Source organism: Opisthocomus hoazin, chromosome 3 (genome assembly GCF_030867145.1).
Source record: "Opisthocomus hoazin isolate bOpiHoa1 chromosome 3, bOpiHoa1.hap1, whole genome shotgun sequence".
Taxonomy (NCBI): Eukaryota; Metazoa; Chordata; class Aves; order Opisthocomiformes; family Opisthocomidae; genus Opisthocomus; species Opisthocomus hoazin.
In genome coordinates this window covers 188,383-214,838 of record NC_134416.1, presented here as the reverse complement: position 1 = coordinate 214,838, position 26,456 = coordinate 188,383, and the positions used below count along the sequence as shown (strand labels likewise).

At 47.5% G+C, this 26,456-nt stretch overlaps 2 protein-coding genes across 9 annotated transcripts in view; one reads left to right on the top strand and one right to left on the bottom strand.

Annotated features, from left to right (window-relative positions):
- Positions 1 to 63: 63 nt before the first annotated feature.
- Positions 64 to 26,456, top strand: part of LOC104327981 (biogenesis of lysosome-related organelles complex 1 subunit 2) — a 34,661-nt gene continuing 8,268 nt past the window's right edge. The window contains exons 1-7 of one of the 8 annotated variants that reach the window (XM_075415348.1): positions 64 to 422; positions 1,891 to 1,947; positions 19,473 to 19,582; positions 22,627 to 22,743; positions 23,611 to 23,730; positions 24,225 to 24,397; positions 24,873 to 25,529. In XM_075415348.1, the coding sequence (XP_075271463.1) occupies positions 22,701 to 22,743; positions 23,611 to 23,730; positions 24,225 to 24,397; positions 24,873 to 24,950 (414 nt within the window). In that variant the 5' untranslated portion in view covers positions 64 to 422; positions 1,891 to 1,947; positions 19,473 to 19,582; positions 22,627 to 22,700 and the 3' untranslated portion in view covers positions 24,951 to 25,529. Of the gene's footprint in view, positions 423 to 1,890; positions 1,948 to 18,592; positions 18,660 to 19,037; positions 19,387 to 19,472; positions 19,583 to 21,548; positions 21,810 to 22,626; positions 22,744 to 23,610; positions 23,731 to 24,224; positions 24,398 to 24,872; positions 25,530 to 26,456 lie in introns of those variants that run through there. The other 7 variants (XM_075415349.1, XM_075415350.1, XM_075415351.1 and 4 more) reach the window with 7 other exon arrangements.
- CCDC166 (coiled-coil domain containing 166) lies at positions 1,690 to 13,156 on the bottom strand. The gene is made up of 2 exons (XM_009939381.2): positions 13,045 to 13,156; positions 1,690 to 3,332 (listed from the first exon to the last, which is right to left on the bottom strand). Exon 2 carries the CDS (start codon positions 3,298 to 3,300, stop codon positions 2,380 to 2,382), a length of 921 nt encoding a protein of 306 aa, XP_009937683.2. The 5' UTR covers positions 3,301 to 3,332; positions 13,045 to 13,156; the 3' UTR covers positions 1,690 to 2,379.

Sequence of the window (26,456 nt, the reverse complement as noted above, 5' to 3'; positions counted from 1 at the left end):
GGCACAGCGCATGCGCACAGCGGCTCAAGGCCGCGCAGGCGCACGGCGCGACGGTAGGTGCGCCGCACATAGCGGCTGCTAGGGCCGTGGTGCCGTTTGCGGGGCCTGAGGCGTGGTGTTACCGCCTCCGCCTTCCCTTTTCCTTCTCTCCCCGCCGGGCGCTCCGCTGCGCGGCCGGAGGTGCTGCTGTGGGCTCGGCCGTGCTGGCTGGCGGAGCGGACGGCTGCTGGGGGAGCCCCGCGCTGCCGCCGCTGCCACCGGGCGACTGCCTTCGGGCGGCGGCGGGCTGTGGCTGCGGTGACGCGCTCCGCTGCCAGCGGTGCGGCGGGGGAGTGGCGCAGGCCGAGTATAGGACTTCTCCAGCGTAGCGCATCCTGTGCCCTCATCTGACGCACTTCAACGGAAGGCACTGGGTCAGCGGGGTATGTCAGACATTGCTCTCGGCACCTGGTATTTTTCGAATGTGCTGTAAAAAATATTCCTACTTTTTTTTTTTTTAAATCTAGCAGCTTACTGCTAGTGCCTGCAAAGCAGATCTTTCCTTGCTAGCTGTATGCTCTGGCAGACGCTGATTCCCATAACATCCTCCTTGATAAACTGAGTAAGTACAGACTGGTTAAGTGCAGGGTTAGACAGACTGAAAACTTGCTGGACTGCAGGAACCAAAGGTTTGTCATCAGTGACGTGAAGTCCAGCTGGAGGTCAGTCATGAGTGGTGTACCCAAGGGGTCAGTACACGTGCCAGTACTGTTTAGACTCTTCATTAATCAGCTGAATGGTGGGCTGGAGTACAGCCTTAGCACATTTGCAGATTATGCAAAGCAGGGAGGAGTGGTTGATAGAGCAGATGATCGTGCTGCTGTTCAGAGGGACCCTGTCAGGCTGGAGAAATGGGCCAACAGGAGCCTTGTGAACTTGATCCCTGAAAATGCAAAGTTCTGTACCTGGGGAGGAATAATCCCATGTAGCAGTACATGCTGGCAGCTATCAGGCCAGGAAAGGACCTGGAGGTCTTAGTGGACACCAGGTTGACCATGAGCCAGCAAATGTACTCTTGCAGCAAAGGGGCAAGCATCATCGTGGGCTGCACTAGGCAGAGCCTTGCCAGCTGTTTGAGGGAGGTGGTCCTCAGCAGTGAGAGACCACACCTAGACTATATTGTACAGCTCTGCACTCCCTAGTGTAAGACAGATGTGGGCATACAGGGTTGTGTCCAGCAAAGGGCCAAAAAGATGATTAAGACTTGGAGTATCTGTGATACTTGAAGAGGCTGAGAGCTGGGATTGTTTAGCCTGGAGAAGGCTCAGGGGATCTTACTAATGTGTTTAAATATCAGGTGGAGCAGGGGGGGAAGACAGAGCCAAGCTGTTCTGAAATTGAAATTTGTGTGGAATTGATGTTCTGTTTAAATATAAGAAAAAACTTTTTCACTGTGAGTGTGGTCAAACACTGGAACAGGCTGCACAGAGAGGCTGTGGAGTCTCTGTCCTTTGAGATACTCAGAAGCCACTGAAAGTGGCCCTGCTCCAGGTGACCCTTCTTTGAGGTCTCTTCCAATCTCAACTGAGGTGTGTTTCTGTATGAAATATCCCTGTGTCAATGTAACCTAGAGTAAGGGTGACCTCTGGTGTCGTTGGTGAGGTAATCGAAATCCAGAAGCATTCAACTTATAAAGTGAATGTATCTGCGGTCTATTAGACACCGAACTCTTTTCCTCTTGCTTCTCAGGTGAAACACTAAAGCAAGACAAGGAGAAGAAAATAAAAATTGATATGAATATATTCAGTGAATATATTTTATTGATAGCTGTGAGCAAGGGCCAAATACCTCAGCTGCTTATATTGTTTAAAGGATTTGGGTTTTTGCATATTTATTTTCTCTCCTTTGCAGAAGGTAAAATAAAGTCTTTGCCATGTGGAAGATTTGGGAAAATGAATATTGCAGAAGGTAAGAGCTAGTCTATGTTGGTTCTTACTATAGTATCAGTAGATGTAGTTTGCAGTGAAAAGTAACACAGAGATTGACTCACTATGTCTAAGAATATAATTTGCCTATGGAAAATTGCTAATTAATGAAACATCAAAGTCTGATCTCAAAGAGAAAATGTCATTATTCTGGGATGTGAGGGGATTGCCGTTTCAAATGTCTTATTACAGATGTCATGAAAGTTAAAGCTGAGGTTACTTTTAAGATCTGTTGTCTGGATTGCAGGCTGAGCATGAGCTATGTAAATCAGTCCTTTCAGCCACCCACAGAACATTTACTTCTGTATACTCTGTTACCTAACTAATAGTGGCAAATCTCACAGTCCAGCTATGTCTACTGATACATTAGCATGAGTGAGGAGTGGAGAAGTGTTTTTTTAGATTAATGGACACATCAGAACGGGCTGCGAGAGCTGTAGGTTTTGCCATTTGTATTGTGTGCCTCATGGTGGTGTAACCAGTGACACATGTGTGCCATGTCCTGAATGCATTGGTTCTCCCGAAGAAGCTGCTCCTGCTGGTCTCTCAGTTGAATTTTAGTTTCTTTAAGGATTTTTGAGTATTGGATGAGTCTGAGCAATTCCTGGCGCAGATGACAATTCTCTGCTTTTACTTGTTTGATATGCTGAATTAGAGACTGTACCGCTGCTTCTTCTGCTCTCTTGGTGAGAACCTGGATCTTCTTATGAAAGTCCATCTCACAGTCAGTCTTGGCCTGCAGAAATCTGCTCTTGATTTTGTGCATTTCATTTGAATGCTGTATCTTTGTGACCAACAATTCCTTCTCCAGCTCTTTAATCTTTTTCATCTGTTCCAGTTGGACAGATGGATCTTTGAAAGGCTGCAGGTCTTCAACCTCCTTGTTCATAAGAGCATACTTTGTCTCCATATTCATCAGACTGCTCCTTACCTCCTTCTCTTTTTCTGCGTACTGTGCGATTAGCTTCTCTTTCTGCATCCGGACTTGAGACAGATCAGTGTGATTCTGGTCATTTAATGTTATTATCAGATTCTGGCACCTCTGGCTGTGTTTTCTTATGTAAGAGAGGTAAGCGTTGCTCTCTTCCTGATTCTGTTTGGCTTTCTTTTCTAGGAATTTATTTTCCTGCAGGAAATGCTCCACTCTTCCCATGTATGTGTTCATATGTTCAGTTAGAATCTTGTATTCCTTCTGCAAGTACGATTTCTTCGCTTTGACAAGTATTTCCATGTCACTTATTTCTTTGGATAGATCTCCATTGTCAGTTCTTACTCCTTGATTATTTTTCCCAGCACGCATGGTGTCTTGTTTCATCTGCTTTGTCTTGGATGCCATATTCCACACTAAGGGTATCAAACACTGGCAAACTGTAACAGAATGAAAAATTACAAATTCTAAGTGAGCATTATGCCACATGTATGACTGTTGCTTTTTTCCCCAGTCATGCCCTCTTACGTTCTTACATTTTCAACTGATTATTCTGGCAGCTGAAATGTTTGACCTAAAATTTTTCATGTCTGGCATATATCTTGAGTTGAAGCACACATGCACATATGTGTATTTGCATTTTTACACTCCTGGTTAACTGCGAAGTAGTAGTTCTGCTAATCTACAAATACACATCTTCTTAAGAGTTATTTTTTTGTTGTATAATGTTGTATTATTTCTGTAGTTCGGAGTACAAAGTCAAGTTCCATTGGTGAATTAGCATGGCTGTACATTGTGTACTGTCTTTCTGTAGGCAGTAGATCTTGTCCGTAAAACTTCAAGGGCAAGTACTGAAGTGCTAATAGAGGCATGCCTGAAACTTACAAATTCGTAAAGCAAATTCTAAAATATAACTGCTAAGTCATCATGCGGAACTGGAAGCTAGCTGTAGAAAATGTTATGGACAGTAGCACAGATTAAGCCCTGTCCATCAAAGTTAGATTCCTGTATTTGTATTTGAAGAGACAGCTGCATCCTTTTGCTGCATTTAGAAAGTTAAGTCAGTATTGTCTTACGAAATGAGAGCAGAAAAGGAAATGTTGCAACCAGTTTTATCCTAGGGCTTGAATGATCAATCAAGTTATTTACTCACTTTGGAGAGTGACCACATGCTTACCCTTACACTGCCTGAGGTAACATAAACTCGTATCTTCTTGGACATCATCTTAACTACAATGTCATTTGAGATATGACACAGATAACTAAATATTTATGAATACAGAGAGAGTGAAACAATGGCCATAAAGGGGATAGGGGCTAACGAAATATCCTCCCAGATCCAGCCACGGAATGGGTGCCATGGATTTTGATGGAATGTTGAATGTGCCATGCAGATGTGATCTTCCCAGTTGCCTAGGACTGCATTCTTCCCTCGGAGATGGTGGGTGAGAGATAGATGCAGGACATTATGAGCTGAACATCAATTCAGCATGTGTTGAGACCATGCTGGATTATTCATTTGGAGATTATTCATCTGGGCTGCTTTAGCTGTGTTCTATTTTGGTTTTGTTACAGGTGAGTAACCTGAAATTTACTTTGGTGTTTTGGCCTTATTAAGGCAGAATGCTTTACTCTATTAGGAGAAAGATGTTACAGCCCTATCGGAGTACATCGGTATCCAAGCTGATGCCTATGTTTTCTGTGCTATTAGTTGTTCTGTCTTGGTGTCTCGCTGAGAAGATAACAGTTTTTTAATAAATACAGTTTAATTAAGGCAGAATGAGAGGTTTCTCTTTCTGCCTGTGTCATTTCCTATTTATACTGGTCAAATGATTGCAAAGCACAATATTATCATAGATAATCTATTTGTGTTTCTGGAATAGACTATGGATTTATTGCCTGTGGCAGGTATGTGAAAAAGCACTGCATAGCAAGTCAAATACAGTGACCTGGTTTTATTTTTAAACTCTCAAGGTTTCAGGGACTTTCTGGGTGGGCAGGTCACGACCATACTGGGGGGCAGCAGGTGTGGTTTGCCTGGAAGCACTGTGCCACATTCTTTTGTCCTTGACTGGAAATGCCTTTCTAGCATGCATGCTGCTTCAGTTAGTCTGCATTGTGTACAAATAGACACCACTTCACACTATGCACTAAGAATTCTGTTCTCATACATCCCAGTCAGTCTGTGTTACTCGTTCACCACTGACAGGAACGATTCGCAGGACCACCAAATAGTTGAGGCTGGACGGGATGTCAGGAGATTGTCTAGTCCATCCCCTTGCTCAAAGCAGAGTTAACCAGAGCAGGTTGCTTAAGACTATGTCCAGTGAGGTTTTGAATATCTTCATGGATGGAGACTCCACAACCCCCTGGGCAACCTGTTCCTTCTGAGTGTTTGACCACCCTTGTAGTAAAAAACTTTTTCTTTCATCCTGTTCATTCTGTCAGGTCTAATAGAATTGTGTATGTCTGTTTGGTTTAAATGTTCCCTAGCCTGATCCTCCTCCATTGAGGGCAAGTCTTCCTTGCTCCAGACTTTCTCTCTGCCCTCAGGGACCTGAGATTCTGGAAGGTCAGTCTTACCAGTAAAGACCAATGCAAAGAATGCATTGAGTAGCTCAGGCTTTTTGGCATCCTTTGTCACTAGGTCCCCTGCCCCTTTCAGCTAAGAGGCCATGTTTCCCCAGTCACCTTTTTGCTGCTCATACACCTGTAGAAGCCCTTCTTGTTGCCATTCACATCCCTTGCCGTATTCAATTCCAGATGGGCTTTGGTTTTCTTGACACCATTCCTGCATGCTTGGACCGTGTCTTTGTATTCCTCCTGGGCTGCATGATCCTGCTTCTACCTTTTGTATGTTTCATTTTTACATTTGAGTTTTGTAAGGACCATCTTGGTCTTTGGTGTAGGCCTTCTGCCACCCTTGTTTGACTTCCTGCTTATTGGGATGGACCATTCTTGAGACTGGAGGAGGTGCTCCTTGAAAACCAACCAGCTCTCCTGGACTCCTCTCCAGGACCATGTCCCATGGGATTCTCCCAAGCAGATCCCTGAATAGCTCAGACTCTAGTATCCTGAAGTCCAGGATTGTGATCCTACTATTTAATTGTTCCTTTTCTCAGAATCCTGAACTCCATCATCTTGTGGTTACTGCAGCCAAGTCTATCCCCATCCTTCACATCCCAAACAAGTACTTCCTTGTTTGTAAGTGTTAGGTCCAGGAGAGTGCTTCTCCTTGTTATCTCCTTAATCACCTGTGCCAGGAATTTATCATCAGTGAACTACAGAAACCTCTCTACTTTCCCCTAATCAGGCAGTCTGTGCCAGACACCCACCACAAGATTACTCACATTGGTCTGCCCTCTAATCCTAACCCGTAAACTCTCAACTCCCTCATCATCTACTTAAGGGCAGAGCTCCATGCATTCCTGCTGCTCTCTCACATGAAGGGCATTTCCCACTCCTGGAGCTCGTATCCATCCATAGCAGCAGTCTGATCTTGTAAGGTAACCCGCTGTGTCTTTACCGCCAAATCTCAATGAGATTTACATCTGCAGATGCACACATGCTCTTTATTTTCTCATTTGTCCCCCATGCTCCATGCAGTAATGTGGAGGAACTTCAGAGAGCTACCCAGCTGTGCTGATTTCCTAGAAAAGATGAGAGAGCTTCCTCCATCATGCTGTCCTGTATGTACTCCTGTATTTATGTCCGTATGTCTGAGGTGGTCCCCCTTCAGCACTGAATTGTTGACTACAAGGTCTCTCCTGTCCGCCCTGCACCTTTTGCTTGCAGACTTAGTCCACCACTTCCTCATCTGATTGTTGTTCATCATCTTTCCTGCTTTGTTCCTAGTTTAAAGTTCTCAGCAGAGGAGAACAGACTGCCACCAGTCTGTTGGCGAGGATGCTTTTGCCTGCTTTGTATTATATATCCTGTCTCTTCCTATGAGTTCTTGATCTTCAAAGAGGTTCTTGTGGTCATAAAAAATATTCTCCACACCAGCTGCGCAGCCAGATGTTGACCCAGAGGATAAGTCCACTTCTACTCAAGCACTTCCCCCTCACCAGCAAGACAGAGGAGAAAAACACATGACTCCCCCATCCTGTTGACCCTTGTCCCTAGAGCCATGTAGTCTTGCTTGATAGGCTCCAGATCTCCACTGACAATATAATTGTTGCCCATGTGGAAAAGCAGCAGGGCATAATAGTCTGGGGGAATAGACAAGATTTGGCAGCCTCTCCACGATATCTTGGAGCTGAGCTCCCGAGGAGTGGCAAACCTCCCTAGACAGCAGGTCAGGTAGGCCGATGGGGGCCTCCATCCCCCACGGGAGGGAGCCTCTTCCCACTGCAGTCACTTGCTGCTTCCTCCTGCTGCTGCTGTGTGGCTCAGGCTCAGTCAGCTCAGATGCTTCGTGGGAGAGAATTCCCAGACCCTTGTCTGCTTCCAGAGCACTCAACCTGTTCTGTAATTGTAGAACTGCAGGTGGAGCAGGCACCTTCTTCCTGCTGCTGCAGTACACAGGATTCCTGGCTTGTCATCATGGGAGTGTGCATTTCCCAGCCAGATAAGCTCAGACTAAATACAGCTGGGGATTTGGGCACTTGAAGCTGCAGGGTCTCAGAAGATCCAGTCAGTCTCTTTCTTGTTCTCTCTGATGCTGCAATCTGCCAACCTCCTCCTGCAGTTCTTTCGGCAACACAGATCCTCCATGACTGCACGCCTCTTGCTGGCAGGGAGACCATCTTCCCCTGCCCCAGCCACAGCAAGAGCAAGAGGCACGAGACACTCCCAGCATCTTGAGACACGGAGACCTACATGCTCCCTCAGTCACTTGATCTGAGTTGAGGCCTCTGATGTTCCATGGGTAGAGACCTAGACAGAAAGCTGGTCATAGAGGATTTCCTTGGATCCACCCATGCTTTACATAACGGGTCAAACCAATGCAGTAGTAGTAGAAGATGGGATCATAGCTCTTTCCTTTACTGTAGTGAATGTGGGCTGATGAGGCTGCTTCACCTGGCATGCTCTTTCTGTCTCCTGAGATAACAGTGTGGGCCTAGACTTTGGCCCAATCCATTCTATCCCTCATTAACCAGTGCTTTGATGGAGGCTAAAAAAAGCACCCTTGAATGCTACCCAAGCATACAACACCTGAATTTTCCAGAATCCTGACACTCTACATGTAGTACAGGCTGACACTCTTGCCCTAAAACGTACGTCCTCAGTGACTATTAGAGTATGCATGGGTACTGTGGCTGATAGCTTTCTCACCAGTTCCTCTGGGTTTCGCAGCCCTACCAAGGGAATGAAGACATACACAGAAGCTTCAGCCAAGCCTGTGCTTTTGCAGGATAGAGATCGTATTGTCCTTTTACTGGCTTACCATAAAGTTATAAACCCTCAGGAACTGGCTTCTTGCTAGTGTTTGCAGTGTTAACCGCATTCTTGTGGCCTGCTGCTTCCTTTACAACTTCAGCAGTGCTTGGTGGAGCTTTTTAATACTGGTGTGGAAGAACTGTTTGGAAAGCTCGCTGTAATTTTGTAGTATGAGGGATTGCAAGATCATGTCTGTCTGGTGTTAAGTTCACAGAATCACAGAGTGGTTGAGGTTGGAAGAGACCTCTGGAGGTCACCTGGTCCAACCCATCTGCTCAAGCAGGGCCACCTAGAGCAGGCATGGATCATGTCCAGACAGCTTTTAAGTATCTTCAACGAGGGAAACTCCACAACGTTTCTGGGTGACTTGTTCCAGTGCCCAAGAACCCTGTGTGAGGGTAAAAAACTATTTCCTGATGGTCAGATGTAACCTTCTGTGTTTCAGTTTGTGCCTATTGCCTCTAGTCCTGTCACTGGGCACCACTGAATTCCCTTCTATCCTTCCAGTTGCAGGGAATGATGAGAGAAGAAATAGGAAGAGCCAGTAGATCAATACCTGGCTCCAAGCCTGATGTCACCAGCAGAATTTTGGTTTTTTTGATCATTTTGATCATCAGGCCTGCTGGCAACTGATGGGGTACACCTGCCTCAAAGGGGGAAGAGGATCTTTGCACAGGAGTTAGCAGGGCTCACTGAAGGAGCTTTAAACTAGATTTGGATAGGGAAAAGGATAAAACCAGGCTCACTAGAGATAAGCCTGAGGCCAGCATGCCAATGTTTGAGGGACGGTGTGCTGGTGAGGTCCTTTGGTCTGCTGTCTCAGTGGATGTAGGGGATTGACATCCCTGTGGCAGCAAAAACATAGGGTTATTGATGTGTTAGAAACCATGGAAGCACCTGAGAATGGTGACATAAGAATTAGGTCTTCTTCCCCCAAAAAGGTGGTGGGATCAGTAGCCCAACTGAAGTGCACCTATATGAATGCATGCAGCGTGGACAACAAACAGGAGGAGCTGGAAGCCATTGTGCAGCGGGAAAACTGATGTAGTTGCAGTCATGGAAACATGGTGGGATGGCTTGCACAAGTGGAGTGCTGCAATAGATGGCTATAAACTTGTCATAAAGGATAGACAAGGAGGGTGAGGCAGTGGGGTAGCCCTGTGTATTACAGAGTGTTTTGACTGTCTAGAGCTTAATGATGGTGATGATTGGGTTGAGTGAGAATCGGGAGGAAGGCCAACAAGGCAGATATTGTGGTGGGAGTCTGTTGTAGACCACCCAACCAGGATGAAGAGGCTGACAAAATATTCTGCAAGCAGCTGGGAGGAGTCTCACAATTGCTAGCCCTTGTTCTTGTGGGGGACTTCAACTTACCAGATGTCTGCTGGAAATACAACACAGCAGAGAGGAAACAGTTTAGGATGTCCCTGGAGCGTGTGGAAGATAACTTCCTGACAGACCTGGTGACTGAGGCAACTAGGGAAGGCGCCCCACTGGGCATGTTGTTTGCCAACAGAGAAAGACTTGTGGGTGATGTGATGGTTGGAGGCCATCCTGGGCACATAATGATCATGAAATGAGTTTTCAGTTCTTGGAGAAGTAAGGAGGGGGTTAGCAGAACTGCCACCTTGGACTTCCGGAGGGCAAACTTTGGCCTGTTTAGGAGTCTGGTTGACAGAGACTGTTGGGAGGCAGTCCTGAAGCGCAAAGGAGTCCAGGAAGGCTGGACATTCTTTAAGAAGGAAATCTTAAAGGTGCAGGAACAGGCCGTCCCCATGCACCAAAAGATGAGCCAGGTGGGAGGAAGGCTGGCGTGGCTAAACAGAGAGTTTGACTGGAACTCAGGAAAAAACGGAGAGTTTATGAACTTTGGAAGAAGGGGCAGGAAACTCAGGAGGACTACAAGGATGTTATGAGGTTATGCAGGGAGAAAATTAGAAGGGCCAAAGCCCAGTTAGAACTTAATCTGGCTACTGCCATAAGACAATAAAAAATGTTTCTATAAATACATGTGCAATAAAGGGAGGGCTAAGGAGAATCTCCATCCTTTATTGGATGCGAGGGGAAGCATAGTGTCAAAGGATGAGGAAGAGGCTGAGGTACTTAATGCCTTCTTTGCCTCAGTCTTTAACAGTAAGACCAGTTGTTCTCTGGGTACCTAGACTCTTGAGCTGGAAGACATGGACAGGGAGCAGAATGAAGCCCGCGTAATCCAGGAGGAAATGGGTAGTGACCTGCTACACCACTTAGACACACACAGGTCTATGGAGCCGGATGGGATCCGCCCAGGGGTACTGAGGGAACTGGCAGAAGTGTTCACCAAACCACATTCCATCATTTATCAGCAGTATTGGCTAACTGGGGAGGTCCCAGCTGACTGGAAGTTAGCAAATGTGATGCCTGTCTACAAGAAGGGCTGGAAGGAGGATCCGGGGAACTACAGGCCTGTCAGTCTGATCTCAGTGCTGGGGGAGCAGCTCACCTTGAGTGCCATGACATGGCATGTACAGGACAACCAGGTGATCAGGCCCAGTCAACATGGGTTTATGAAAGGTAGGTTCCTGCTTGACTAGCCTGATCTGCTTCTATGACAAGGTAACCCACTTAGTAGGTGAGAGAAAAGCTATGGATGTTGTCTACCTAGACCTTAGCAAAGCCTTTGACACCATTTCCCACAGCATCCTCCTGGCGAAAGCGGCTGCAATGACTTGGACAGGTATACTCTTCGCAGGGTGAAAAAATGGCTGGATGGCTGGGCCCAAGGAGTTGTGGTGAATGGAGTTAAATCCAGCTGGTGGCCAGTAACAAGTGGTGTTCCCCAGGGCTCAGTAGTGGGGCCAGTTCTGTTTAATATCTTTGTCAATGATCTGGACAAAGGAATCGAGTGCACCCTCCGTAAGTTTGCAGATGACACCAAGCTGGAGGGGAGTGTTGATCTGCTTGAGGTTAGGAAGGGTCTACAGAGGGATCGGGACAGGCTGGATCGATGTGCCAAGGCTACTTGTGTAAGGTGCAACAATGCCAGGTGCCGGGTCCTGCACTTGTGTCACAACAACCCCATGCAATGCTACAGGCTTGGGGAAGAGTGGCTGGAAAGCTGCCTGGGGGAAGAGGACCTGGGGGTGTTGGTTGATAGCCATCTAAATATGAGGCAGCAGTGTGCCCAGGTGGCCAAGAAGGCCAGCGGCATCCTGGCTTGTAGCAGGAGCAGTGTGGCCAGCAGGAGTAGGGAAGTGATCATCCTCCTGTACTCGGCACTGGTGAGGCCGCACCTCGAGTACTCTGTTCAGTTTTGGGCCCCTCACTACAAGAAGGACATTGAGTTGCTGGAGAGTGTCCAGAGAAGGGCAACGAGACTGGTGAGGGGTCTGGAGAACAAGTCCCATGAGGAGCAGCTGAGGGAACGCTGTGCTTATTCTTAGATGTACACTCAGGTTTCCATGGCAGGAGAATGCTATCCCAGATAAGAGCCTGGGATGAAGAAACACCTGTAGTGCAAGTAATGGTAAGTCTTACCACATTGCTAGTGAAATAGGCCACAGTAAGATGCACCTTCAGAGCACAGGATTGTTTTGCAGAAGGGTCCAACATTACTGAATAATGAATGATGAAGCACAGCAACAAGATAGAAGCTGTACATGTATGAAATCCATGCTTTTTCCTTTCAGTTCAGAATATCTTTTTTGTTGGTCGTCTTGTGTGTGGCACAGGTTCACACTAGTAAGTATAGCTAAACACTTTCTGAATTTGAGAAACAAGTCAGAAGACATGTTTTGTAACATTTGTGAGATACCACATGAAGGTGATGGAATAATGGTTGATGCCCTATATAGCGCTTTTAAAAATCCATCTTCTGTGTATATCAAGTTATTAAAAGATAATATAGGAAAGGGATGCCTAGTAATTAGACTTAATTTTTGAGATCTGAGTGAGGCAGGGAATTGTTGAAATAACAGTAAGTGGTAATATAATTATTTGAATATATATTCAGACAGTGTGAGCACTATGCCTACAATCCTACATTAGGAATTTGCTGGGGTTTTTGTAAGCATTCATTTCAGGAGGGGATTCAGGTTTTTTTAACATGCAACATTATGTTTTAAAACTGCTGAGATACCTGCAATAGAAGAGACACCGTTAAGTCCACAACAGATACTAAAGGAAAAATGCATCAGTATTAATGATTCTTGTAGCCATTATTGGAAAATAAAGACGTGACTAGTACTTTGTGTGCTGAATTTCTAAACTATTCATTCAAAAGAACACTGCAATCAAGGATTTAGAACTGGAGAGAAGTCTTATAAGTCTAATGGTTTTAATGAACATTTGTAACAAACAGTTGCTGTATGCTAATACAACTGGTGGCCCTTTTTATATAAAAATATGCAAAATTCAAGTAGATCAGTGAACAAAATAGAATAAATGTACTAATAGTATAGTAATAGCAGAACAGGTTCCAAGCTGGGAATGTGGCAGCTGCATTAGAATTAGAGTGGGTATAGGGAGACATAAGTGATTCGAAGATCCCCTCTATCATAAGAATCTGTGTAGAAATCAGTGCAGTTGTGTTTCGGGAAACAGACTTAAAGAGCTACAAGGGTTTCACAACGGACAAATAGTAGAACTGAGTTAATACTAATTGTGTAGTTTCAGAGGAAAGGCAATTGTAGAGCTGTATGAATGTTAGAGAAATTACTAAATCTTTGTGGAAAAATAGGCCTTGCTAAAGTTGGTATTATACAAAATGTAGGGTTTTTAAAAAGTACTGACCTTTTCTGCTGCTGTGGTCATCACAGATTTTCAAAATAGCTTCTTCTGTCTCGCTGTTCCTGGTTTACTGAACAGCATTTGCTGATAGCCAGCCTGTGATCTCTGAAGAACGGTGGTGTTTGTAAGCTGTGCGTGTCCATGGTGATCAAACATGTGAAGTCACAAGAGCAGCTGTGCAGTGAGATTCTCAGAACCATTTCAGTTCCCAGCTCCCAGCACAGAGGCCTGACTGTGACGTGCTTTGTTATCCATTGATGTCAGTTAAGCAGAAACACAAAGGCAGTTTGGCTTATGAGAATATGATTTATAGTGGCTGCTGTATTAATAGGGAAACAGCCTCAGATAGCTATTAGCATGCACTGAAGGAAAAGGTAAAAGGTGTGACTTAAGATGTGGTCCTTCTTGGGAGTTAGTTGCCAGTATCTGCTCAAGCATTTCTGGCCCATATATTTGGGTTTTCTTTCCAACAGGTTGGCAAGAAGTCCCAGTTCCCACAAAGTTAGGAGGGGGTGTGTGTGTATGGGAATGTCTGTGACATTTGAAAGGCAGATGCTAGAAAGGATTTTTGCAAATGTAGCCCTTATTGATGGAGGGGTTTCTTGTTTAGGAAAGGGAATGAATAGTTTGGGAGGCATTTCCTGCATTTTGTATGGAAAATGAACTGATCCTTGTACATGAGAAATTTTGTTTCTCTGGGTGTATAACAGTATAAACTTGTCATCTCTGTGGCATAGGACATGGAATTTCACTGATTTCTTTATGCATCTAACCTGGCTGTTTGTGACTAAAGTACAGCTTTCTAGAAGGGCATCTAAACTTGAATACAATAATAATGGAGAATACACTATTTTCCTTTGATTGTTTTTTGCAGTGGTTGATCGTTTCACATAAAAATATGTGAAAGTGAAATTTTCATTTTCGAATTAAAATTTTACAGCTTCAGATTTTACTGATTTGTAGGTGGTTTCCTGACAAATTAGAGCACCCTTTTATTGGGTTTACGTGGCAAGGTTTTGGTAGTGGGGGTGCTGCGAGGGTCGCTTCTGTGGGAATACACCAGACGCTGGCCCCATGTCAGACGGAGTCAGTTCCAGGTGGCTCCAAGGACCCACCGCTGGCCAAAGCTGAGCCAGTCAGCAATGGTGGTAGCGCCTCTGTGATAACATATTTAAGAAGGGGTAAAAAACACTGTGATACAGCAGCTGAGGGAGGGGAGTGAGAGCATGTGAGAGAAACAAGTCTGCAGACACCAAGATCAGTGAAGGAGGGGGAGGAGGTCCTCCAGGCACCAGAGCAGAGATTCTCCTGCAGCCCGTGGTGAAGACCATGGTGAAGCATGTTGTCTCCCTGCAGCCCATGGAGGTCCACAGTGGAGGAGATATCTACCCTGCAGCCCGTGGAGGACCACACACAAGAGCAGGGGCATGCCTAAAGGAGGCTGTGACCCTGTGGAGAGCCTGTGCTACAGCAGGCTCCTGACAGGAGCTGTGGCTTTGTGGAGAGGAGACCACACAGGAGCAGGTCTTATTGGACTAGATGACCCACAGAGGTCCCTTCCAACCCCTACCATTCTGTGATTCTGGCAGGACCTGTGGCCTTGCAAGGGACCCGTATGGGAGCAGTCTCTTTCTGAAGGACTGCAGCCTGTGGAAGGGACCCATGCTGGAGCAGGTCATGAGGAACTGCGGTCTGTGAAAAGGACCCACATTGGAGAAGTTTGTGAAGGACTGTTTCCCATGTGTGGAACCCCACCATGCTGAAGCAGGGGAAGAGCGGGAGGAGGAAGGAGCGACAGAGACAAAGCACTATGAACTGACTGCAGCCCACATTACCTGTCCCCCTGTACTGCTCAGGGGGAGGAGGCGGAGAAGTCAGGAGTGAAGTTGAGCCTGGGAAGGGAGGGGTGGGGAGAAGGTGTTTTTAGATTTGTTCTTATTTCTCATTTTCCTCCTGATTTTGATTGGCAGTAAACTAAATTAATTTCCCCAAGTCACGTCTGTTTTGCCTGTGATGGTAATTGCTGAGTGATCTCCCTGTTCTTATCTCAAGCCATGAGCCTTTCATTGTATTTTCTCCCCCTGTCCTGGGGAGGAGAATGACAGAGCAGCTTGGTGGGCACCTGGCAACCAGCCAAGGTCAACCCACCACAACCTTCTATGTCGGGGCGATCGGCTAAGTCCTGCCCCGAGGGTCGCGAACCTGGAGAAGCGGCGGAAGAATGCAGCCGACTCAATGTGAGTGATAAGCAAGCTTCGTTTATTACAGTTTGGTTACACAATTTATAGAGTGATTAATTAGCTACTACATATTGCAAAGTTAGAGCTCATTATTGGCTAGCCAGCTAAATGTCAACTCCGCCCATACTCCCTCATTCTTCTCCAGCTGCAACCTGTTTTTCACATTCTTGCTAACCGCAGAGTTGATTTGTTAAATTCCTTGTTCTGTCAAGGACACCGTGTGCTAAGCTTAAAATGGATTTTCTACAACAAGCAATTCGGTCGAGCCTTGCCATCCCCCCACACTTCTACTCTTAAGTCTTTTCTCCCCGTGAAGATTTTTATGTACAGCATTTGTGTGTCCGGGTCTTTTTCTGAAAGCAGATTTACTTGTCCTTCATTTTAAAGCATTTTCTCCAGCTCGTGAGTAATTTTACATCTCTTATATACCACCTCAGTCTGCCAATGTCTTCTGAAATGTTTTGAGTCTAGTCTGCATGTAGTCAAACATAAACACATGAGAAATGCAGAAAGACACTTTTGTAGTTTGTAGATTTGCACCCGGTCTAGTTTATTCTGTGTATAATTTAGATGCATTAAGCTACACTGAAAGGTGGATTAGTGGACCATTTTTCTCCTAATGGAATCTGCCAGCCAAACACATGAACAGGTGGCTTCTTCAGTGCAAGTGGAGAGCAGTCAGTTGCTGGGTATGTGTGCTTTGGACCAAATACGTTTTACATCTGCTTGTACAGCTCAGGATGCTTTGTTTCATATTTTTTTAGGGTGAAGGATTTCACTATGACTCCATGACAAGTGCTGGCTAACAAAGTTATAATGCCACAAGGGAGACTCTAAAGCAAGATCAAGGATTTGAGATGTGCGGCCTGCCGGAAGAACATCACTCTGTAGCAGTTCATAGCCTTTAGCTGTAGCCATTGATATATATGGTTCACTCTTAGACTCAGAAAGGTTTTCTGCAGTTGCAGAAATCTTAGCTTGGCTTTACAGCCTAGTGTAACAGTATCCGTGTGTTTATAAATTGTGTTAATCCTAGGCATTTAAATCTTCAGGGAATAACTATACATAATTATACATGAAGAACTGCAGACTGCCATCCTCAAAACTTTACAAGTTAGCACAGTGGCAAGGAGAACACAAACGCCTCCATGAAGGTTCCCAGCTTGATTCCGGTTAGGAGCCTGGAGTCATAGGATGGTTTATAGCATCTGTACTGGACTTGTGAGTAATAACCTATGATTCACGGACTAGCACAGGAGAGGGAGAACAGTGACCAGTAGTTGAGTCAGTGCAGCTTTGCCGTTGCTAGCAGGACCCCAATGTCTGCATGAAGTCTCATCTGCCTTTTATGAGTTTTATTTTGATCTTTCTAGATGGAACAGCCACTAACAACCTACAATAAGATTTTTGATGGCTAGATGGCTTACCTGTGTCCTAACTTGTCTTTGTCTTGCTTTGCTTGGTCTAACTGATTTATGTAATAATAATGGCAGGTTTTGCCATCCTGCAAACCCCTCCAAGCCCTGTCCCAGAGACCCCAATCACTCCCTGATGCTGCCCCAAAGGTTCCTCTGGTCCCCAAACAGACCCAAAGACTGCCCCAAGGCTCCCAAACACACCCGTAACTGCCTCTTGGGTAACCCTGTCCAAGTAATGCAGAGAGCAGGAGCTGCTGGTAGGGCTGTGCATTGTTGTGGCCTCTCAGAAACTCTTCTGGCCTCTCTTTGCAGGTGCTGAAGCCTAGTCTGGCAGTTGAAGGAGTGTCACAGCTGGGAGCTCTGCAGAGCTGGCCATGTATGATGAACTCTGGTTTGCAGCATGAGCATAGTCATGTCCTGGGGCTGCATTGCATGAGTGAGACTGAGAGGGTGGAGTGCAGTTGGCTGTTAGTTGGAAATGTTGTGTGGAGAGAGCTGGAAGTTTGCTTTGGGAGGCTGAAACTGGGTGCAGGCATTAGGAGGTGTGCAATACCCAGCACAGAATCATAGAATCGTTAAGGTTGGAAAAGATGTCTAAGATCATCAAGTCCAAGCATCACCCCAACACCACCATGCCTGCTAAACCATGTCCTGAAGTGCCACATCTACATGCTTTTTGAACCCCCTCAGGGATGGGGACTCCACCACTGCCCTGGGCAGCCTGTTCCAGTGCTTGATGACCCCTTTGGTGAAGACATTTTTCCCAATATCCAATCTAAACCTCCCCTGACACAACTTGAGGCCATTTCCTCTCGTCCTATCGCTAGTTACTCGGGGAAAGAGACCAACACCCACTTCGCTATAACCTCCTTTCAGGTAGCTGTAGAGAGCGAAAAGGTCCCCCCTCAGCCTCCTCTTCTCCAGACTAAACACCTCCAGTTCCCTCAGCCACTCCTCATGCGACTTGTTCTCCAGACCCCTCACCAGCCTCGTTGCCCTTCTCTGGACACGCTCCAGCAACTCAATGTCCTTCTTGTAGTGAGGGGCCCAAAACTGAACAGAGTACTCGAGGTGCGGCCTCACCAGTGCCGAGTACAGGAGGATGATCACTTCCCTACTCCTGCTGGCCACACTGCTCCTGCTACAAGCCAGGATGCCGCTGGCCTTCTTGGCCACCTGGGCACACTGCTGCCTCATATTTAGATGGCTATCAACCAACACCCCCAGGTCCTTTTCCCCCAGGCAGCTTTCCAGCCACTCTTCCCCAAGCCTGTAGCATTGCATGGGGTTGTTGTGACACAAGTGCAGGACCCGGCACTGGGCATTTGAGGTACGTGCCAAGCGCTTCAGTAGTTTGCATTACAAAAACATGTCTATTTTACATCATTAAAAAACATTTCCTAGCTGCAAAGTTTTACTCTTGTCCAGACTGCTGTGTGAGGCATTTTTTGGTTAGTCTTTAGAGTGGGATTTGCTGGTCAGAGGCAAAGGCTTTTCAGGTGGTGTTAGTGGGATGCGGCTGCAGCGAGGGAGAAGGTGAGCGCGGGGTGTGGGAAGGGGTGGATGGAGCGGCGGGTCCCGGGGAAAAGCCCCCGGGAGGGCGGGGTCCGTGTCAGGGGCAAGGTGCGGCGGGGGTGCGGCGCCGTGTCGGAGCCGCGAGTCGGGGGCTGCCCGGAGCGGGAGGCGCGCGGCAGGGCGCTGCCCGGAGCCGTGCGGGGGTGCCGCCCCGTGGCGGCGGCGCGGGCTGCCCGGTGCCGGAGCCGGAGCCGGGCGGCGGCGCCGCGCCGTACCCGCTGTCGCCGCCCTCTGGCCGCAATGCGGTACTGCAGCCCGGCGCTCCGCGCAGGGACTGGCCCCTCCGGCGCGCCGTCGGCGCGTGGCGCATGCGCGGTGCGGCTGAGCGGCATGGCGGCGGCCGGGTGTCGGGTGCTGGGGCGGCGGGGGAGCAGAGAGGCCAGCGGTGAGGCGCGGGCTCCCCTCCGGCGGGTGCGGGGGTGCGTGGTGGCTGCGCGAGGGTGGTGGGACGGGAAGCTTCGAGCCGCCCGCTGCGGCGGGCTGCTGGTGCGCTGGAGGCGAGCCGGGTGCGGGCAGCCCCGGGGCCGGAGGCGGGAGGTGACGGAAGGGAAGAGGGGAAGGAGGCGGGCACCCCCCGCAGCTCGGCAGCGCTCCCCCGGCCCCGCTCGCCCCGCGCAGCCGCCGCCAGCTCCAGCACGTCCCCTGAAGCCTGTCCCGGAGCCCCCGGCCTCCCCCAAGGCCCGTGTTGCGGGCGGCACGCTGGCCCTCGAGCGTGCCTCAGTCTCCCTTAACGCGGTCGCCGCTGCTTCTTTCTCTGTGGCAGGGGCCGCGCTGAGGACGCGTTTGTCCGTTCGTGCCCTGGGGATGCCGTTGGCTGCGCCCGCTCCAGGCTTGTGTGGGCTGCGTGTGCCGGGCCTCGCTGTCCTGGCGGCGAAAAGGGAGAGGCAGAGCGCTGAGTGGCTGCGGACAGGGGCTGGCGTGGCTGAAGCTGGAGAGTCCCGAGAAGGCTGAAGAAGAAGAAATGGAAGGCCACCAGGCTGGCAGCTGCCTGGCGCTGCAGGCAGGAGAGAGCCTGCCTCTGCGGGTGAGGAAGGCTCCCTCTTGGTAGCCCGCAGCAGGCCAGGCCGCCAGCGTGCCCCGCAGGGTCTGTATGTGTCACCAGCAGCAGCATGGTACGGTTGTGGAGCGAGCGAGCGAGGCTACGTGCCTAGGGAGCCTCATCTCGTCAGAGCTGCGAGACATGCGTGTTTTCTCTTAGGTAGAGGACAGCCAAGCGACCGGAGTTACGGAAGAGGAAGGGAGGAGAGCAGGAGAGAGAAGCGTCTGAAGCGGCAGAGTCTCCCGGCAGCGCCGAGAGCGAGAGCTGCGGTGAGTGCCGGGCCCTCGGGGCCCTGTCGCCCCTCTTCTGCGTCCCGAGCTGTCCCCTGGATCCCTCTCTCTCCCACGCTGCTGTGATTTTTTGTTTTTTTTTCTTTTTCCTTTTCTTTTCCTTTCCCTGTACCTCCCGCCTTCTGTCTGTGTTTGTGTCCTGCTCCCTCTCCCTCTTTTTCTCCCTCCAGAATTTCTCTAGCCGGCTCCCTGTCTCTATTTCTCTGTCCTGCTGCCTGTCCGGTCGTTTCTTGCTATACGTCCCTGTTCAGCCGGCTCTCCCTTTTTGCCTTTCTCTCCTTCTCTGTCCTGCTTCATGGCCCTTTCTTGTCTTTCTCTCTCTCTCTGTTTTCTAGCCCCTTGCTGGTTTGTTTTGGGGTTTCCCTGCACCCCCTCCCCCACCCCCTTCTTGGTCTCTTTGTCTAGATCTGACCCTTTCTTTGTTTCTTGGTCCCTTTTTTGCTGTTCGCTGTCCTTTTTCTCTCTCTGTCTGTGTGTCCTGCGCTCCATTGCCATCTTTGTCTCTCCTTTCTTCTTCATCTCCTCCCCCTGCCCCCGTCTCTCTCTCCCTCTTTCGCACTCACCAGCCCTATATTTTTTTTGCTCCGTCTCTGTAAGGCTTCTCCTTTTTAGTTCTTCCTCTCTGCCCTATGCCCTGCTGCTGTGTTTGCCTTTCTCGGTCCCTCCGTGTGAGGCTCCCTGTCCCTATTTATTAACTCCTGCCTCTTCTTCCTGCACCCACCGCTGTTCTCCGCAATCTCCATCTCTCTCTGTCTGGCTCCCCGTCCTCAGTGTTTAATTCGTCCCTCTGCCCCCTGTAGCCCCACGCTATTGGTCTGTCTGTCTCCATCTCTCTGTGTCCTGCTCTCTGGCACTGTTTTTTGTTTCCCCCAGCAGCCAGGGCACACTGCTGGCTCATGGTTAACCTGTCGTCCACCAGGGCACCCAGGTCCCTCTCCGCAGAGCTGCTCTCCAGCAGGCCCACCCCACGCCTGTACTGATGCATGGGGTTGTTCCTCCCCAGGTGCAGGACCCTGCATTTGCCCTTATTGAACCTCATCAGGTTCCTCTCTGCCCAACTTTCCAGCCTGTCCAGGTCACGCTGAATGGCAGCACAGCCTTCTGGTGTATCCACCACTCCTCCCAGTTTGGTGTCATCAGCAAACTTGCTGAGGGTACATTCTAACTCTTCATCCAGGTCGTTGATGAAGAAGTTAAACAAGACTGGGCCCAGTACTGACCCCTGGGGGACACCACTAGTTACAGGCCTCCAACTAGACTCAGCGCTGCTGATGACAACCCTCTGAGTTCTGCCGTACTTAGCAATCGCATATCTTTTTAACAGACTTGATGCTTAGCTGCACCACCTATATATAGTGCTGCTTACACTATGGACGGAAAAAACCCCACATAGACACTGCGGTAGAAGCTACAGCAACAATGCTTGCTGCAGTCACCACAAGACAGACTGTAGCATGCTAGCAGTTGTCTCTTCACCACAACATCAGCAAAAGCAGAGCTGCTTTTAAGCTGCATTAAGACCCTCAGATGCAAGTGGACTAGCTAAGCCAAAGCAAAGCATCCTCAAACATAAGGCTGGAGAGTTTGTGAGGGACAGGCTAGCAGCAGCCCTTGAAAGTGGCCTTCAGTGTGAAAGTGCTTCTGGTGCACTTTCAATAAATGGTTCAGTCACGGTGCTGGAAAGAGGGAAATAATCCCTCTTTTTACAGCTGGTAAAAAGTAAACTCGTGGCACGGTTTACTCGTGGCAAGCTATTTGTCTTTCTCCTCCTGCTGTGATGAAGGCTGTTCGTTCTTGCTTGTTTCCGCAACTGAAGCTGTCACCCATTAGACACCTGCGCCACACGGTAGCCGAGGCGGGACGGTGGGCAGACCCCGGACCTACGCGCGGGGCGGCTGCCGGGCGCCGGCTGCCCCGGGCGCCGGCTGCTGCGTAATCCAGCCGTGACGAGTCCACGGCCACCACAGCGCTGGCACCCACGCCAGGGCCCAGCACTGACGGTTGCGGCCTGCCCCGACCCCCGCCGCCGCCCCCCCGCCTCTCCTCCACCGTCCCGCCCGCAATCGCGCATGCTCCGCGGTGGCGAGGGGTGGGGCTGCGGCCTCGCGCGGGGTCAAAGGCGGAAGTGGGCGCCGCGGCAGGGGGCCTGTCGCCATGGCGACTGCGGCGGAGGGGCTGCCCGAGGCTGGCGCGCAGCTCGCCAAGCGTAAGGGTTCGGGTTCGTCTTGGCCGCGTGGCGGTGGCCAGGCCAGGCCAGGCCAGGCCGCGGCCTGCTCGCGGCGCAAGGAGGCGGCGTCCGGCGGGGCAGTAGCCGCCTCGCGGCGGGAAGGGCTCCGGCGGTGGGGTGGGGGCCGGCTACGGAGCGGGCGCGCGGCTTCGCGTATGTCGGGCTGCTGGGTGCCGCCCTGGAGCCCGGCGGCTGCCTGCCCCCTGTGCCTGTCACTGCCCCGCGCCGCTGCTTCGGCCGGCGGGAGCCGCGGGTCTCGGGGCAGCCTTCGTGTTCAGGCCGGCGAAAGCTGCCGGGTGCTGACCTGGTCCTGCGAAGAGCAGAACAAGGGGCGATTTTGGTAGAAATGGGTTTGGAGAAGAAGAGTGGTGATTATCGCTTTCCACACGTGGGGTTCTGTTGTAGCCCTTCTTGAAACGGGCTTGGGGGGGGGCTGTTCTTCTGTTCCAAAGCAGTGAGTAGAAATAAACGTCAGTACCATTGTACACAGTCACTTAAAAGTTCTTCCCAAATTCCTTTCCTGTCGTCTAAGCACAGGCGGGGGCTGATACTTGCGAATGGGGTCTGGCCAGGTGCCTGTCCCTTACGTGCACTGTAATGTATTATTTTGAAGTAATCTTGATATTGCTTAAAGGAAGCTGGCTAGGTTTGTTACCCCTTAGTTTAAAGTTGATGACTTAGATGGAAAGTAGGTGTGTATGAAGGGGGGAAAAAAAAAGGAACCATTTAATTTTTATGGTGTGTTTCTGTACCTGCAAACTTTCTCCTAACCCTATATTGTCTGTACCCTGATTAGAGGATCCCGCTGTAGAGACAGCTGAGGAAGCTAAGGAACCAGCAGAGGCAGACATCAATGAACTCTGTAAAGACATGTTCAACAAAATGGCCGCTTATTTAACAGGCGAACTGACAGGTAAGGCACTGCAGTACTGACCCACAAGGAAGTTTTTGTTTCTTTTCATGTAAAGAAATCAGTTGTGTAGTTTGTCGAAACTATACTTATTTAGATCATATGTAGCAAGACCGGCAGTTTGTCTGGCATGTTGCTAGATTACTAACAATACCAACATTAGTCTTATTAATGAAGTCCCAGAATAGCACAAATATTTTTTAAAAGAATTCAGTATGATATCAGCAACTTTAAAAAAATTCTTTTTGGTCTTGCAGGAGCTTTTACATGGAAAAACAAACAAACAAAAGCGGTCTAGATCAAGAAGGACTAGAAAAGAAGCACAACTGAGAGTGGAATGCGCAGCTATTTTGTTTCTGAGTGAGAGCAAGGATCATACACGTTTTTCAACATTCATGCTTTAGAATAAACTGCTGTGCAACATTAACTGCAGCAGAGTAAACTGCTCAAGAAGTTAGTGGATTCCATAGGTTCTAATTTTGAAAGCATTCCACAGCACTACTGATTTGCATACACTTGAAGGGTATACAGTACAGATTACCAGTTTGGATTTGTGCTCTCATTTTTGTAAACATAAGTGTTTAACTGACAGAAGAGTAGAAATGTAGGGAATGAGTCGATTTTTCTCTGGAAAAAAAAACAAAAAAAAAGATTGCCAGTGAGTAAGTATTCATCAGTCCAGTTGACTTTTACAATTCACAAAATGTCATCTCTGTTTTTGTAGAGCATTATACTACTGCCTCTGTTACCATTTAAACTATTGTTTGTTGCATTTAGCTACTGGTTTGAAATCTCTTGTACTTTTGAAGAGCCCGCACCCAATTCGAACCACATCAACTTTGAAGTAAAATAAACTCTATTCTTTTTAAGCCACCAGTGAAGACTACAAACTCTTGGAAAACATGAATAAGCTGACTAGCTTGAAGTACCTAGAAATGAAAGATATTGCTGTAAACATCAGTAGAAATCTGAAGGATTTAAATCAAAAATGTAAGTAAACCAAATAAGGTGGGAGTATAATGAATGGTATGCTTGTTTGGGAAATGAAGCATCGAAGAGTCAGATAGTTAACACTTCATTAGGTGCTGAAGGATTGAAAACTCACTGAAATAGACATGCTTCTGTACCATGCCAATCTTGTGTGTTTCTTTACAGCTATGGACTATGTAGACTAGCATAAGAGAAAACGCATATGAATTTATGTCCTGATTTACCCCAAATTATGGATCTGACAGGAAATAACGCTTCTTTTGATTCACATTGTACTGTAACTTGTGTTAAGTGTAGCCAGTGCTCTGAAATATTTTATACTTTCCTGAACATGGCTGTTGGTATCGCCACCTGATTTTGGGGCAGGGGAAGGAAGGAGATTTTAAGTTGTTCTGTCTGAAGAACGTCATGAGAAATTCTTGTTTGAAGTGTGAACTGTTACTTGGAAGTGAATTACTGAGAACTGACAGATAGGATTTTTCTGCTTTTTTAAGATGCTGCTCTTCAGCCGTATCTGGAACAGATCAACCTAATTGAGGAACAGGTTGCAGCTTTGGAGCGAGCAGCTTATAAATTGGATGCCTATTCCAAAAAACTTGGTAACTGTTGTCCTCTACTGTTACTACCTAGCAGCATAGTCCCTTGTAAAGGGACTGAAAAACACAAAGTAAGTTCCTTCTCCATTCAACAAATCTGAGCTGCGGAGTTGCCTAGGCTGCTTTTGAGCGACAATTATTGTATGTGAAGTGGTAACCATTGGGAAAAGATTAATGTAACAAGTTATATGGAGGTGGACTAATACAGGTATTATTGAACTACAACTTATTAGTGAGGCTTGATTTCTCTTTTACAATATGCACTAACTCAAATTTTCAAGACAGATCTTGAATCCTGCAGATAGAGGGATTCATAAAGTTCCATAAGGCACCCAAGTCCCCTTGGCTTAAATTAATATTAGTTATCTGACTTAAGCACCTGGTTCTTAAAATTTATTTTACAGTTATATTTGCCTAAATGCTTTAGTGAAAAATCACCCTGAGCGATACTGTAAATTAAGTTGAATTTTAAGATGTATAGCAGCTTACAGGGTTTAAAGCTTTTACCTCTCCGGTCCTAAAATATTGTTATTTTTCCTTCTGCAGAAGCCAAGTACAAAAAACTGGAGAAACGATGAAATTACAACAGTCTTTAAGTTGGAGTTGGGCTATGAGTCAGACTGATTTCTCTTTTAAGCTGCACAACAGCAATCTTGTATGTGGACGAGGATTTGGTTACAGCTAACACTGAGACTGGTAACTTTTTCTGTCTGTTGAATACAGTAGGCTATATTCAGGCTTAAGGCTGAATAATAATCTCCTCTTCTGACTAGGTCCTGCTGCTTCAGTTGTTCTGCAGTGAAAAGTAGAAGCCTGTTCCCAACCCATATGTTGATATTGGCTGTCTGTGTGTTAGTCCTATGTCCATCATGAAGTACTCTAGCTTGGAAAAGCCCTCTGTAATCTAGAAAGACATTTTCCCTTAGTAGCAGCAGGACCTAAACTTAATTTTTTCCTTCATTGAGCTCTGCGCTGAGAGGATACCCGGGCCTTTGGAGTTATGAGCATGGCATTGGAAACACTTCATGTTGGTATCCACCTTTATCTGTTTGAAATAGAGAGACTAATTATTACAAATTTGCAATAAAACAACTTGCTGCATTTGTCTCTCTGGAATCTCAAATTCCTGTTGGAAAGATTATGTAAGTCGTCTTTTTGTTTTTTTCAAAGGGTCTGTTAATAAAGACAAACTCCTTCCAGCTACTGGAGATCATAGAAGAGAACGTGTTTTAAACTCTGCATCAAGTATTCCTGCAATTATATTCTTTGACTGTCTGGACCTCAGGTGAAACTGCAGGAAGTCTTGCTTTCAGATGCTTGGTTAACTTAGCAGATCCTTTCTCTACTTTACCAGTGAATTTTGATCCAGTAGTTTTTGAAGAGGGATGCCCAGCATAAAAAGCTGCTTCTCTACCAGATTAACAGTGTTCCAAATTGCTAATTTAGCAGAGCCCTTCTTACTGAACAGGTACTCCTACTCCAAGTTGGTTCCCCCCCCGTATCTATTGACCCTGACTACATAAAGCTGGCTTTTGAGTTGCAGTTGAGGATAGTACAAGTGCTGGTGTAGGAAAGAAGTCGTTCAAACTTCCAGCAGGCTGCTTAGAAGTCTAGTCAGGTGCCAGTGTGGTAAAGATCATAATGCTGTCAGTTAGTGTACAGCCACTGTAAATAGTCAAGATGGACACTTTTGCCCAGTGGTATTTACAAGCAGTGAGGCAGATGACCTTTGAGGCCTTCATCATCACTTTAAAAATCCTGGGTTTAAAATAGAAAATACTAATCTATATAGCTTGATGTAGGATTTGAGAGAGGGTTGAGTTCAGTTTGAAAAGGCCTTTTTGTAATAGACATCTTTAAAGAATGGGGTTAAGTCACCCAGGGGTATCCAGCTGTTTGCATCTGTATTGCTTTTATCCATAGTTAGCTCACTGATGAATTTTCTACCTGTGAAGGCAAGTTAGACATTTTAGTATTGTTATCAAAGCAACATCCTCCAACCCAACAGGAAGAGGTCCCAACAGATGAGTTATTTCTGTGTTGGAGGAAATTACACCATGTAGAATAGCAGCCTGTTTTAACATCTGACAGATCACCATCTTCTCTGGATTCATAGTGTGTTCGCAGTTC

What these genes read in the sequence shown, in the direction of transcription:
- CCDC166 (XM_009939381.2), bottom strand. Translation starts at nt 3,300, where the DNA reads ATGGCATCCAAGACAAAGCAGATGAAACAAGACACCATGCGTGCTGGG.